The sequence below is a fragment of the Pseudochaenichthys georgianus genome, chromosome 19 (genome assembly GCF_902827115.2).
Source record: "Pseudochaenichthys georgianus chromosome 19, fPseGeo1.2, whole genome shotgun sequence".
Taxonomy (NCBI): Eukaryota; Metazoa; Chordata; class Actinopteri; order Perciformes; family Channichthyidae; genus Pseudochaenichthys; species Pseudochaenichthys georgianus.
This window is the reverse complement of record NC_047521.1, coordinates 20,802,783-20,818,203: the sequence shown is the minus strand read 5'-3', so window position 1 is coordinate 20,818,203 and position 15,421 is coordinate 20,802,783. Positions and strand designations below refer to the sequence as shown.

At 41.0% G+C, this 15,421-nt stretch overlaps 1 protein-coding gene across 2 annotated transcripts; it reads right to left on the bottom strand.

The window, feature by feature from the left end:
- Window positions 1-2,371: 2,371 nt before the first annotated feature.
- On the bottom strand, window positions 2,372-5,122 carry LOC117465189 (putative nuclease HARBI1). Of its 2 annotated transcripts, none has more exons than XM_071206784.1 (2): window positions 4,980-5,122; window positions 2,372-3,622 (listed from the first exon to the last, which is right to left on the bottom strand). In XM_071206784.1, the coding sequence occupies exons 1-2, from the start codon at window positions 5,004-5,006 to the stop codon at window positions 2,567-2,569; spliced, it is 1,083 nt and encodes a 360-aa protein (XP_071062885.1). In that variant the 5' UTR covers window positions 5,007-5,122; the 3' UTR covers window positions 2,372-2,566. The 2 variants fall into 2 exon arrangements, with proteins under 2 accessions (XP_071062885.1, XP_033964011.1); XM_034108120.1 differs by lacking the exon at window positions 4,980-5,122 and adding an exon at window positions 4,120-4,241.
- Between the last annotated feature and the right edge of the window lie 10,299 nt (window positions 5,123-15,421).

Genomic DNA, 15,421 nt, shown 5'->3' with positions numbered 1-15,421 from the left:
GCTGTGCTGCCCCAAATGTTTTAAATCTTGGGCAGACAAGCACACACACACACAGGGGCGCCGCCAGGGATTTTGGGCCCCCTGAAAATATATCACATTGGGCCCCACCACCAGGCACAGGCCACTTTGTTTATAAATTACCTCGAGGGCCGTACCAAATGGTCTAGCGGTCCGTATACGGCCCGGGGGCCGGAGGTTCCCCACCTCTGCTTTAATATAATAACATTAGTATTAATATCATAGCCCAAATGTCGGTGATTAACATTTTGTTTTCAGACTGATCACTAAATGCTTCAAACTGTCCATCATCCTAAATAGACTAAAAGCAGTTTTTTGTTTTATATAGATCATTGGCTATGTTTGAAATGTATAATTTATATTAGATGTTAGCTTCTTGTTATATATATATTTTTTGTATTCCAGTCTCCCTTCAGATATGTTATGTGGCATTCAACACAATGCTGCTCACCTCCTTCAGTTTGGAGAAAAGCTGGTTCAGGTTCAGCCTTATGGGGGGACAGGGCTGCTGAGCCTAAAGATGGATCTGTTGGACCTGGCACCAGGGGGAGGGACAACTGATTTAGGCCCATTCCCAAACCGCCCCCTACACCCTACCCCTCCGTTTGCGCGTTCATGCGGAGGGTCCGCCATATTAAGGGCTGGTCCAAAGCAATCAGGGCGGAGGCGTAGTGGGTTATAAAAGCCTCCGACAGCGAGTTTGCATGGATGCAGGCTTGATAATCTCACTCCACAGGTGTGCAACCGTTTTTCGGGCATGGAGGAAACAACGTCATACAAATGTGAGTTCCATGTGGTTATTTTTTTAAAGGATAAATAATACGTTGCCTTAACTAAAACATGTATTTATAAATCTACACGTGTTAATTTGATTTGCCAAGATTACATTAGATTTTAATTTTGAAGATGTACAAATATAAATCGGAATCAAACTAACAACACGTGTCAATTCATGTATCCATTCACTTACGAAATCGGTTTAAACTTAAGTGTGATTTGTAATTTCAGGGACTGTGGTAAAAACCAAGGCACTTATTGCTTTAAGAATGGAAAAGGATGACCCGTTCTGCAAAAAACGCAATGCTGCCAAAGAAGCATGTGAGTGAGTTATGCACTCAATTCATATTTTGTGCAATGAAAGTAATGAATGTGCACTGTGGGTCATTGCCTCATCAACACCAATATATATTGTTTAAATATGCTATGATAACAGGTCAATCATTAAGGAACTGGACCTTGGGCAACATGTGTCTCACAAACAGGCCTCCAAGAAATGGGAGAACCTAAAAAAGAAATACAAGGTAAATGGTGTATTGTTATTGTAAAACATGTTTGTTTTTGAAAAAGCTGAACAAAGATTTCTAACATGCATTTGTTTGCAATAGGAACTTAAAAGGCCAAGGACTGGAACAGGGACTGATCAGGGGGAAGAAACCCCTGCAACATGGCCCTTCTTCATGGCCATGGATGAGGCCATAGGTGCAAGGCCTTCAATTAGTCCTTCTGTCCTTGTTGCCTCAGCCTTGGCAAACCCCACAATCCTCTTTGATCCGGAGGCTGCTTCCTGCTCCTCTTCCTTCCCCCCCCAAATGTGGCTGATGATCCAGACCCCTCACCACCCTCATCACTGTCTGAGGCTGGAACCACCCAGCAGCCCCCCCCAAAAAAAAGAAAAGGTGCTATGGGAGTGCTGGAGTGCCTAGAACGCGAGGCAGAAAAAGAGGACGAACGCCACAGAGAAATAATGCAGCACTCAGATACATTTCTAACCCTGTTCGAAAAAATGGTCAACAAAATGTGATTAATTTGTCCCCCCCCACCATTGGCCATTTCTATGTTGATTATTGATGTTACTTAAAAGACCTGTTTTTGTTCGCTTGTATTATTTATTTGGAAGACAATAAACCTAATTTAACGTACTGTCCTTCATGTCTTCAATATTGTATGGGATATAGTAAATACAGGTAGACGGGTGATGAAGGTGACATTGCGTTTGCTTGATTGTTAGATGGCTACATTGTTCTGTGTGGGTTTCATAATGTAGAAGGAAAAGTTGTGCACAAAGTAATGGTGTGCACGGAACTAAAGTGTTTTTTCCAAAGTCTGAAGATTAACCCTGAATATCAGCATCTTAAATAAAGATATGTGTGCGCTTCATAGGTATAAGGCATTAAAATATACATGCCATTTACGGTCTTAATTGCTCATGTCAAACCATTTGCAGAGTTTCACTCAAAAACAAAAGTGATTGTATTAGAAGACCTGTGTTCATTTTCTGAACCTTTGCTCTGTGCTCGTGATTGAATGATCCAAGAGGTAAGGACATTTGTCTCCAATTTGGGATTATGCAGAAAGACAATTCAGGAAAACCAAGTTTGAAATCAACGGTGCACAGGTTTATTTTATTTCACCTCTTTTCTCTAAAGTGAGAAGTGGAGCTCACTAAAACAAACAAAATTAAATCAGGTATGTGTGCACATCATTTCAAAAACACAAGTTAACAGACAACCACGTTTTGCCAAAAGAAAACACAAAAAAACAAAGTTCATTAGATGTAATCGTGCTCTCTCAGGTGTGGTGCCATTTGGACAGGAGCAGAGAGTTGTGCAGCAATCCTGTTCCTTAGGTGGTGTCCAGGACTTTCCTGTCCACATGCTGCGGCAGGGGGAGGACTCTGGTCCCCATCTTCAGGGGGGAAGGCTTCAGCATCCTCAAGGACATCGTTCATGTCTATGCACAGATTGTGCAGAAATGCACAACATGCAATGATGTCAGGGGCAAAGCTTGGACTGACCTCCAGCGCTTTGAAAAGGGTGGCCCTCCAGCGAGCCTTCATCCTTCCAAATGCTCTTTCCACCACAGACCGAGCCCTGGCATGATGCCTGTTGAATCTGGCCTGCACCTGGCCGCGAGGGACCTTGTAGGGTGTGAGTAATCCCACTGGTTTTTCCAGGCAGGGATAACCACCGTCCCCAAGGAGGAACCAACCAGCTGGGGGAAACAGTGCCTGGCAGAAGATGGGGCTGTTTCGCAGTACTCTGGCATCATGAACGGAGCCTGGATAGCCGATGAAGACATCCAGGAATCTCCCAGTTGAGTCACAGATGGCCTGCATCTGGATGGAAGGAAACAGCTTGTAATTGATGTACTCCTTGTGGTACTCGTTTCCTGGAGGTTTGATGCGAATATGGCATCCATCAATCGCACCAGCAGCACGGTGAAATGCAGGACTCTTTGCAAGCTGACAGAAGCCATCTGCAATCTCTGGCAGCTCATCTGCGGTTGGCAGGGAAATGAGGGTCTTCAGGTTGGCCTTTATCTTCCCGGTGACGTGTTTGATGATCCTGTGGACCGTCGATTTGGGAATCCCGAATGCTGAACCCACCACAGAGAGCGATAGTCCATGGGCCAAGCTGTAGAGGAGAACAAGCACCTCGATGTCTTGTCCCCATCCGTGGTCCTTTGGGGAGGAAAGCATCTGCACCAAATACACCACACTAGATCGCTTAACTCTAAAGTCCTTCTTTAGACAGGCTTCAGGGTTGGCATACACGGTGAGAATTGGGGCAGTAGCATTGAGCTGCATGTAAAGACCTTTGCCCCCCTGTAAAAGACAAACACAGGACACAGTATTGTTCAATAACCACACACACACACACACACACACACACACACACACACACACACACACACACACACACACACACACACACACACACACACACACACACACACACACACACACACACACACACACACACACACACACACACACACACACACACACACACACACACACACACACACACACACACACACACACACACACACACACACACACACAGCTCTGTAAACAATTCTGAGAGCAAGTCAAATTAACCTTTCCTTTTTTATTCTATAAACTACTGACAACATTTCTCTGTGTTGGAATTCTACAGACACTATACAGATATACACGTATAGCTTATAAGGAAAGACTAAATGAATGTATATCACAATATATCTAAATATCTATTTGTATTACACATACAAAGTTCATAGGCTACTATATAAGAAATAAAGTGAAGATAATTGTTGTATTGGCAATATTGAAATGTTTACCTGCCACTGGCACATCGCTAAAATGAGCCTCAACCTTCTGCGCCTTCTGTTGGATCTTGCCATTGCACCCGCTAACAGGCGACGGATAGCAACGCAGGTAAATGCAGCCGACAGATGTGGGTTGGACACCATGACGTCCGTTTCCTGCGGAGAGAGGGGAGGCCGTCCCAAAGCTTGCCGCTGTATTTATACCCTTAACCCTTAATGGAGGGAACTTCATTCAGCTGTGAGTGTGCCTACAGACGGAGTTCACTCCGTCACGGAGGGGGAGGGTCGAGGGAGTGGTTTGGGATTGGGCCTTCGTATGAATAGGCGCTAAAAAGGTGCCTGCATTTATTAAAGGTAGGTAGGTAAGAATGGAGAAACCAGCTCGAAGCGCTAGAATTTGAAAGTACACAACCGAAAAAAATCTGCCCCTTCCTTCAGAGTTCCTTACAGAGCCCCTCCTCCAACACACACGAACGCGCACATGACCAATGAGGGCACGAGATAAGCTTGTGCACAGATGGAAGGCTGACAGGCAGGTAGGCCATCCAGTTATTTTAGCCGGGCCGGCTCAGATGATTGGTCGTGCTTGTTACAGCGCCACCGCTTCCACAGATGACATTTTTGTACGTATTTATTGTCAAAGCATTTAATATATTCATTGCTATCGGATGTTAAGAGCATTCCATCGAATATAACAAAAAGTGTTTCTGAAGTGAATTACCTACCATACCTTTAAATGTCAGCTAAAAGAGCAGTGAAATTAAAGACCTCTGCATTTTCTGTAAAGATATTAACAGTACTTAATGTCAGCTTAGTAAACAAAAAAACATTAGCTAACAGACTAATTTCCACCACTCATGGACCACACCCACCTTTTCTTGTGAAAAACTGTGTGACATACTGTCGCCCTTTAGTCCCTCTCTCTTGTCTTTCTCTCCTTTCTCTTCTTTTCTTAGAGCCTGACTTTGTTGGTCGTTGAAACATGGTACAACACACGTGTAGGCTAAGTACTAGCATCCCTCCTCACATGCTTTCACTCTCTGCAAGTGCCGGTGCCGCACTGCGTTTGGAGGCAGGACCAAACCATTACATGTAAATAGAAGGGGGTGTACAGAGGCTTTGGGTAATTCACTTTTGGAAGAAAATAAGTTAAATGAATCGTAAGTTTAGTGAGTAATTTATCAATATAACGTTCTATTAATGTTAATTATTGAGGATTGATGAAAGGCTACTTACATTTTTTTCTTAATGTTCTGAACATTTTGGGGCCCCTGTCAGTCACGGGCCCTTAGAATCGTCCTAACTTTTCACCCGCACACACACACACACACACACACACACACACACACACACACACACACACACACACACACACACACACACACACACACACACACACACACACACACACACTTTGGATGAGTTTTCACTTTATCCAAATTGTAAATTGTTGCCTTCTTTAAGTAATTCAAGATTAATTATTCAATTAAATGTGGTACATAACATAGAATAAATAAAATAACTTTGACTTGATCATTTTGTTCACAACATTAGATCTTGTCCTCTAATCTCTACTAGAATAAGATAAGTGTGCATGTTTGGGTGTTTTGAAACACTCCTGTAATGTACCTAATCTTGTTATCCTTTTCATTACAGGGCTGGGAAAATTGTGTATTGCTTAGATTCTGATCCGTGCAAGTCCAATTTTGACTGACTTTAGTTCTAATGTTAATGTTAATTTGATTTCAACCCATACATAATTATTTAAATTAACTCAACATTTCACATGATGGATTAGTGCTCCACATTTTTCTGCCCACTCATTTATTGTGCAATTAGGCCAATGGTAAAGAGAGACATTGATGACCTTGTGTCCCTTTTGTTGGTACGTGGTTCTATTTGGTCTATGGCCTTGGACGGCTTCAAGAGTCACCCAGTTCTACCCTGCTACCGTCCGGCTGAGTGCAGTCACAGAGATGCTATGGCTGCTCTACATGAAATTACATTAATGGTCTGGTCCGAGAATGGACACCATTCCCTGCTCCCAGAGACAATAGAGAGCCGCAGTGACGCGTCCTAATCCCCGGATGTAAACTTCTTCCGGTTCCTTCGTCAAAAACCAATGCAATTTCTCCATAGGATTTTGGAAAATAGCTCGAAATAAGGTCTGTGGTTGACACACATTTAAGAGAAGGATCACGTTTTGTTCAGCCGGATAATCTCCACATGTCTCTCCTACTTTTATGATTTTTGAATCATAAATCTAGTCGCCAAAAGCGAAATGCTAACGTTATGCTATAAACGAACTACAAGCCAGTACAGCAGCAGGGTCGCACGACTTCAACGTCACGCCAACTTAAGATCGTTTCAACTGACTTTCGCGCGCTTGCATATTTTAACAAAGCTTTTCATTTGAGCCACACTGAATTTCATTAGAAGTCATGGCTGTGTCAATTGCCAGTCTGATATCATTTTACAAAGATGACAAGAAGAGTGTAGATAGAGGAGAGAACCACTACAAGTCAGGACACGGGCAGCAGTGCAGCCTAGATGAAGGTGTGCTTACCGGTGTTGTCAGGGCCAGCATGAGAGACAAGGTTTATAGAGTGTCGGTGAGTAGTGATAGCAAGAGTACCGTTAACCTAGAGTTAATTTATTCACATTAGTGACATTAATTCCCATCAACACATCCATTTTATGTGTCACATGAAATCTTTATTACAAATATTACACACCAGAAAACACAGAAATATCCATGAAATAAACATACAGTGTATATATATATTATATTTATATATATTTATATAAACAATTAAAGGGATAATTGGGAAGGCATTACAAATGTAAATATATTTTAAATAATAAAACAATCCCACCACCACAGGTATCTACAGGAGAAGAGGGAATTCTCTCCACAAAATGTGAATGCCCACGTGGAGAATGGAAATGCAGTCATGCGGCTGCATTAGCCATCTTTGCCATCCACAATTTCAGCTGCACTGACACCCCCTGTCAGTGGAAGAAGCCAAAGGCAGCTAAATGTACACATTCAGTGGAGGAGCTATTTCCTCCAACCAATAAGTCATTCAACCCGCTGACAAGAGAGCCCACCTCCGCAGATCGTGACTGGCTGAGGGACAGACTCGGGGGCAGGTTCTCAGGAATGTCTTGGCTTCTCTCCCCCGAGCCAGAAGAGGAACACTACAACTTGGAAACACTTACTGTTCCTGAAATTATCAAATCTGTTGGGCATCAGGGACCTGAGGCAATTGTGGCAAGCATGGCATTGTCTGAGGAGCAACAGAGGGCAATTCAGGTGGCTACCACTGGTCAGCGAACCAACCCAAACTGGCATATTTTCAGGAAAGGAAGGTTGACTGCCAGCAACTTTGGAGCTGTCCTGAGGTCAAAACATGTGACTGCTTCCCTTAGTGCCAAGGTGCTAGGGCAACAACAGGCCCTGGATGGTGTTTTGTCTGTACAGTGGGGGACTACGAAAGACAGTGTCATCATTCCGATAGCCCGAGATGACAATTGGCAGCCTAACCTGTTGGCTCTCGAGGACTTTTTCAAGGCCCACATGCTTCCAAAGCTGGCACTGCCGGAATAATCACCTTTCTCACTGTTGTGGTTATTTTCTGAAAAAGACAGAAAAACAAAAAGGCATATTAATTGACTTGTTCTGAGTTCAGATAGCACTGTTGTTAAAATTAAATATTTTTTTTTAGAGAAAACTCATCTTCAGGATGTTATGGTTCCCCTTTGAAGATCTTTCTTGTAGCTGCTGCGATCCTTGTTTGAGTCGTTCATATGTTCGATGAAAAAGATCATTAAATCTATCATTTTCAAATATAGTAATTTTAAGAAATTGTGAATCGTTTTTAATTTACATTTACTCACCTTTGCAATGTTGTGGTTGTTAGAGTGTTAGGTTTCTGACTACAGAGAATAACATATTTACAAAATAATATTTCTTAATAAAAAAAGGCAGTCCATGCAGAAAACTATTGTGGTTTCTTGATTCAAGCCTGCCTCTGAATCCCAAACCACAAACCATTCTTTGGAGTAACGTTTTTGATAAAGAAAGACAGAAAACAGAGCCTACCCGAGAGGCCAGACTTCAAGGTAAAAAGACAGTTTAAAGATTTATATTTGCAGATATTATCAGCACATCTGAGTCAAATTAATGTGTATTAAACAGAACCTAAATAAAAGAAATAAAATGCACCCAGTTTAAAAGACATTGTTTGAGTTTAATGATGAACTCAAAATGTAAAACAAAGTATGAAACATGTTTCTGGATTGATTAAACAGCAGAATCTAAATAAAAGAAATAAAATGCACCCAATGAAAAGACAGTTTGAGTGTAATGATGAACTCAAAATGTAAAACAAAGTATAATAATAATATACATTTGATTTATATAGCGCTTTTCTACAACTCAAAGACGCCTTACATTATGAGGGAGGGTTGATAAACAAGGACAGGCAAACAAATAAATATAGTAAAATAAAATAAACAGAAAAGTCAGTCAAGAGGTTTTGATTGAGAGGGGGGAGGGGGGCTTACAGAGTTGAAAAGATGTGTATGAAACACATGTGTTTACATGTGAAAAGACACTATTTTTCTGCCACCTCTTTTATGAGAGGACGTTGGAAGTTCACTAGTGCGCAACATACCTGCACCAGTTTATCTGCGAAGTGCCTCAGGTGAGATGGAATGAACTTTAGGATCCTAAATTCTTTCAAACGAGCATTTGCTCTCTCGACGTGAATCCTATTTTGTGCGATAAGCTTTGTAGCCTGTGCTTCACTGTGTGTCAGTTGGCCATGACAGAGGAATGGGGGAATGTTGACAGTGACTCCTTCAGGAAGAATGTTCTGGATTAAGAATCCCTTGTCAGCCAATATCAGATCTCCAGGTTTGAAATGCTGAAGAACACCAGAATCCCGTACTATCTCTTTGTCACTTGTTGATCCTGGGTATAGTTTGCTGCAGTATGTGATCACAGCGTTTGGTGCTACCCCCAGCAGTAGTTTGAAGGAGTGCATGCCACGGTAAGCAGAGTAGGTCTCTTTCTGGATATCCATTTGCTTGGGGATAGCAATTTTGATGTCCGTACAATCCACTATCATTCTGCAGTTTTGGATGTGCCGAAATGAAGAAGGTAAGCTGGTTTTATTTTTCTCCCGGCTGGGAACAGTACTCATTATATCCTTAAAAAGTAATTTATGGAGAACCTCTATAAATGTTACTATCACATTTCTGACAGTGCTTTCACCGCAGTGAAAGAGTGCAGCCAGATGAAGGTGTGTGTAATTGTGACGCAGTTTCATGAGGGTCATGAAAACTTGGTCTTCAAGACTCAGTGATTTGGGGAACCAACCTTCTGGGTATGTAATGGAACCCTCAAAACGAGCAACATACTCACACACAGCACTGAATGTGTCTCTATCTGGCAATCCTGTCTCCATCCGAAGAACCTTTTCACTCAGCTGAGAGGCAGAATACTTGTCACGGCAGTAACTCTGCTTTGCCTTGGACTCCTCTAGCTGGATCTCTAGCTGCATTATGTGTCTTTGCTGAGATTGAAGTTTTTCTTCTACCGTGGTTGCTTGCTCCTCTGCATTCTCAGATAGTGGTTGAGGATCTTCATTAGCAGCCGCCTGTGTTGATGGACCTGCTTCGTCCTCAGTCATTAGACACGCAGCTCCTTCCTCCATTCCATCAATTATCCCTCTCAGACAGTAGGAATGCTCTTCTACATTCTGTGCTTCAAATGAAACAGGCCTTTTTCTCTTTTGTAAAGGAAAATGACAGCTGCAGATGCGGGAACTGGCATTGGGCTTCCTGTCAGCTCGTCTGTTGGGAAGATATAAAATATTAGTTTCATGGAAGTCACACCGTCACATATAAGAGCATTAAGACATACAGTACATAGGCTAAAACAAAACATCTAAAGATATAACCTTGCACTTTGATAAGTCTCGTGAACATTTTCACTATTTTGACATTTGTATAGATCAAAATTGAACTAAAAGAAATAAATGGTAGATTAATCCATATTCATAAAATAGGTGTCAGCTGCTACACTAATTATAATAGTTTGATTTCTTAATTAAGATAAGATATTACTGTATTGATCCCAATTTGGGAAATGTTTGTGTTGCAGCAGCATAACAAGACAAACTAAATATAAGTTGTTATTATATATACAAAAGTATGTGAGGGATGGAATATTAAATTGAATATAAATGTAAAATGTACATGTGATTTTACGTCCAAGAGAAGCTATGGAGCAGAGCGTTCTCTGCCAGCCAGAGGTGATTTGTTATTAGTTCAATATGTCAAACTGATTTCCCTGACTACAATCTTTAGTCACATGGTGAAACGTTATGCTGCTTGTACTAATTAGACTTATCATATAAGCCACACAGGTTTTAATAGGATGTATTCATTATCTTTACTTATGTTACGGTCTTTTCAGCAGCGCCATCTCTAAAACGGCGATACAGTCACTACCCGTCATTTACATTTCACCGTGACATGGACAAAAATGTAATGTCAGCTTACCTCATGGCACGAATCCAGACTCTCCTTTTGAAAACATTGGCTGGGAAACGAAAGAACGAGCACGTTTCATGCGAAGACCTGTGGCTGCAACCCGGAGCAAAGCAACAAACCATTGCGTAGCTAGTAGCGCTAGCCTTAGCTAACGTTAGCTAACGAAACAAACTGCCGAGTAAACTTGGAAAACACTGGTAATTAATTATTCTATAATTTGTAAAACTACGGTGTTAAAAAAAAAATACAGATTCTAATGGTCAGATATACAGATACTACAGATACTAGAGATAGGCAGGTACCTGCTTTCAAGCAGAACACGGGGGAACACAAAGTTAGCTGGAGTGTTTACGTGTTCGGCGTAATGACGTACAACGGCCTCGACCATTTCTGTAGTCCTATTCAGCCACTCGGTAACAACCATTGTTTTTCAGACATGTAAACTCTTCAAAAATCACCAGTGGGGTCACTGCCACTGGTGACCACCGGTCTAATGTCGTAGAACAAAACGTGATTTATCTCTTAAATTTGTGTCAACCACAGACCTTATTTCGAGCTATTTTCCAAAACCCTATGGAGAAAATACATTGCTTTTTTGACGAAGGAACCGGAAGTGCTAAAAATGCTAACTTACTTCCGGGTTTTAGGACGCGTCACTGCGGTTCTCTATGCTCCTCAAACTGATACTGTCTCACGTGGGCCACTCCCCCCACCAAGCCATGAACTGAAAGCTTGACATCTGCTTTGAACACCTGGAAGCCTCCCGGTCACACCAGCACCAAACCCTTGGGTCAGTCAGATGGGACTAACGGCTTAACTTAGGGCATTTGGTTCAGAAATATGACTCTCGTTACCGCAGAGTGGGTTGTTTTTAAGGCTATTCATACTGCTATGCAGAGGATGCCTGTATGTTGGCAAGCTGTTAAAAGCCCCTACTATTTTTAAAATAGGCCTAATGTCAGGGGCCTCTTAGTTCTACATGTATTCACATTATATGGACCATGTTTGCACCTGGTAAAACTAAAGGCTGCACGGTACGCAGGTATACAATACGACCATTCTGTTCTGCTCTAACGATTCAATTGATAGATTCTACATCAAAACAATTAGCTTTTATTGTTTCCAATGATAACGTCACCTTAAGTGGAGGAATGCAAACCTGTTTTCAAATGTAAGGTTTTGAATTTGTTTGACATTTCTCAGTAATAACACCCTCAGACACCCAATTCCATTCATGCTATGCTATGCCATCAGTAATAACTCAGATGTTAGGGGGGATGAAGCTTTTCCTCCCAAATCAGAGATGCTTTGTTTTTCAACAAAGGTATACATTTCCTGCATAATATATGTTTCTCACAATTGTTTTTTTGTTGCAAACTGCACACAGGTGATACTGAGTCTTCTCGAGTAATAGATTACACCATGCTTAAATAGACTCCTAAGTTATTATTTCATATGTGACATATGTAAGAAAAGGGAGGGAAGAGTCAATTATATTGAGTAATTAATTTTATAATGGAACATTTATTTCTTAAACCTGTTTTATGGAAGAGGAAAACATATATATTTCTGATAAACTAATCTATTATCAAATAGTAAATGGTGAATTAATATAACATTTAGAATCATTGAGAAGGGGTGATATCCACAGGGACTCGCTCACCTTTAAATTACAATAACATTTCTCTGCTTTGGACTGATGAGTATATGATTCTTGCATGTTAAATGACTAACACAAACCTTACATTTATGCATGTGCATGTGTCAGGAAGGCTCCCAAATAATTCTGAGGGGCCTATCCTATTTTTGTAATTAAATGATAATGTGCTAATCCATTACTTTGAGTTGTCTGCACTCAGGAAAACATCCCTATCAAGTGTTAACCCAATAACTAGGACAGCTCTGAAGGCCAAGGGTCAGAGAGAGAGGGTCATGCTCTCCGGCTGCAGAGGGCACCCCCAGCCACGGGCAAGGAGGCACGAGGTCATTCGAGATGAGAGGATTCTAATCTTCAACTATCTGAGGAGATGGGATGCTTCTTCACCATTCTTCTCGGTGGGCTCAGGCAGACAACCCTGCGGGACGAACGAGGACTTCAGAGGCTTCATACAAGATGTCTTCCTAACCTCTCCCATCACGGGGGGAGACCTGGATGCGCCACTTGGAATACGCACTTTTGTCTGGCACTGCTCTCTAGCAGATAGCAGAAGGAATGCAGGCAGATGAGCCTCCGTTTCACTGGGGGGATCAACTACAGTGCTCACTGAATGAGCCACACAAAAAAAGCAGAGCAATTGGGGGGTTTAAATATGGCGCTCTGATGAAGAAGAGTTTGAGCCAATCAGCACCTCAGTGCTAATCTACAGTATCAGGATGCCTTTTACACACACCACACACTCTTTGTCATAAAGAGAGGAGGAGAACGAGTCAGAAAGACTGAAGGACACGTTCTTCCAGCTCCCGTACAAAGATGAACTTTGAATTGATTTTATATCTTGGATGTTTACAGATGTACAATTAATGACTGTCTTTATATTTCCAATGACCAGACATGTGTTGAATAGTGGTGATTAATATATTTTGCCGGATCAGATTACACTTTAGCACTAAACAAAATTAATTAATTAATATTTTCAGATTGAATAATAAGATATTTATACTATTATCACAGATAATGTTAATATCCTTAATCGTCAGGCTTAACAACACTACTCTTTAAAGTATTATCCATGCACAGAAAGACCTAAAATGATGTTTCAAGTACTGGATTAATTTCAGTTTCATATAAACAATTATGTAGCATATTTGATCCTCAAATTAGAGAAATATAATTTAAAGAAATTGATATTCTATATTCAACATTAGATAAACACAGAAGAATCCTTTCCAAGTACCATAAGTAGATGCTCAGGTAAGTATGGCTAATGGAAATAATTGATAGACTTAATTTGGTACAGATCAGTGGTAGCATTCACAAATGTTATAATTCAAGTTTTAAGAATGTTTAATCCTTCCTTTCCAGGTTTTTACAAAAGTCTTTGAATATTTGCCTAACTTTTCCTTTTCAGATTTTGATCAATGTACTTAACTGAAATGAATGTATTGATTTGACTAAGTGCCTTACTCTTGACTAAAGCGTATTTAAGTAGACGTAAAAGTAATCCTGAAATTGAGGACGCTGCACTTTTGCAGATTACAGATTGATCAAATCACCATTGTGAATTGTATACCCTAACTGTGATTTTTTTAGCTGGATCTCTTACGATCCTAAGTTTTAAAATGCTTTTGACTAGTGATTGCCTTGGAGTAAATCTTTAAAGCGACAAGGTGGTTTTGATTTTATAGTTCGATGAATGAAATTAACTAATGATAAAATATATTAGTTTAAAACAAGTATTTTTGCTATTTATGCATCTGTGTTATTATGTGTGTTCATTATTGTGCCTTTGAAGAAAGATGATCAAACACTGATGAGAGATGATTTTTCCTATTATGATTGGCTGTCTCAATCATTGTGATTGAATGTTTCAATCTTATTCTACTTTGTGATGTAATTAATGTAAGGTGAGACGACACTCAAATCCGGAGACACCTATTGATTTAAGTATTGACCAAATTATTATTAGACTAATGTTTTTAGGTTATCATAAATGATAAAAAGAGAGGAACTGTTAGGGAAATTATTGACCTAGACTCCTAGATATGACGTACAGGACCAACCCTGACATTTGTTTATCTCCTTTAAGGACATAAGCTGCTTGAGCCATAATGTTATTGTTCCCATTCTGTGACCGGTCAACACTAGGGCCCTTTCTCATTTCTCTAACTCCCCTCCTCGACTCCTATCCTCGAGACTTAGTCCCGCCCACAGGAGATGCGAGCGGAGGAGCCGAGGAGGGGAACCGAGGAGAGAGGAGGGGAAGCAGCAGGCGGTTAGAGAAATGAGAACTCCTCTCCTCTGAGCGGTCATTTTAAAGAGACGTCCATTAATAATGACAGGAGGCACAGCAGCCCTCTGTCTGATGCACAGATGTGTTCATGATGACTTATATGTTTACTTTGATTCATTCACAGTGCGGTATAATGAGACAATAACAGGCTACAGATGCGGACATACACATATATATGTATATATTTATATAAATATATACAATTTCAGAATCAAACAGAGCATTCATAATAACGTAACACTATCAGAGACTGGATATATCCTCCCCCTCTTTGGTCGCTGCAATGAGGAAAATAAATTACGGGCCAAACGTTTTATTTACAAGTATTACAAGTTAAGCAGAGGACACCAAACCAACTGAGACCTGTCTGTCCACTGCATCTACACACACACTGTACCACACACACCTACACATAATCAGGCTACAGCTGTTGCGTATTTTATTATGTGAAGCACTGAATGGTTTTAGAAAAATATCGACTCTTTGTTTGTAGATATCTACTAAACTAAAGCAAATAAAGAGAGTAGGCCTGTTATAGAGTGATATATATTTTACACACTGCTCTGCTTTCTGCAAGGACCTCACAGCTGTTCTCTCTGTAAACATCGCGTCGCGATGAAAGCAGTTTCTAAAATAATATCCAGGGGATGCATGCAGAGCTGTCATTGGCTGAGATAAGTCCGGCCGTGCGTCACGACTCTTTGAAACATCTCTGTTCCCGGAAATGCATCCGTGGAGGAGCCATCAGTGTATCTTCGGTTATAGCTCCTCCAGAGAGGCTCCTCGATGCTCGATGCTCG

Excerpts from the sequence above, each read along its gene's own strand:
- LOC117465189 (XM_034108120.1), bottom strand. The coding sequence starts at position 4,182 with ATGGCAAGATCCAACAGAAGGCGCAGAAGGTTGAGGCTCATTTTAGCG. Across the intron at positions 3,623-4,119 it reads TAGCGATGTGCCAGTGGCAG|GGGGGCAAAGGTCTTTACAT; the intron begins GTAAACATTTCA and ends TGTCTTTTACAG.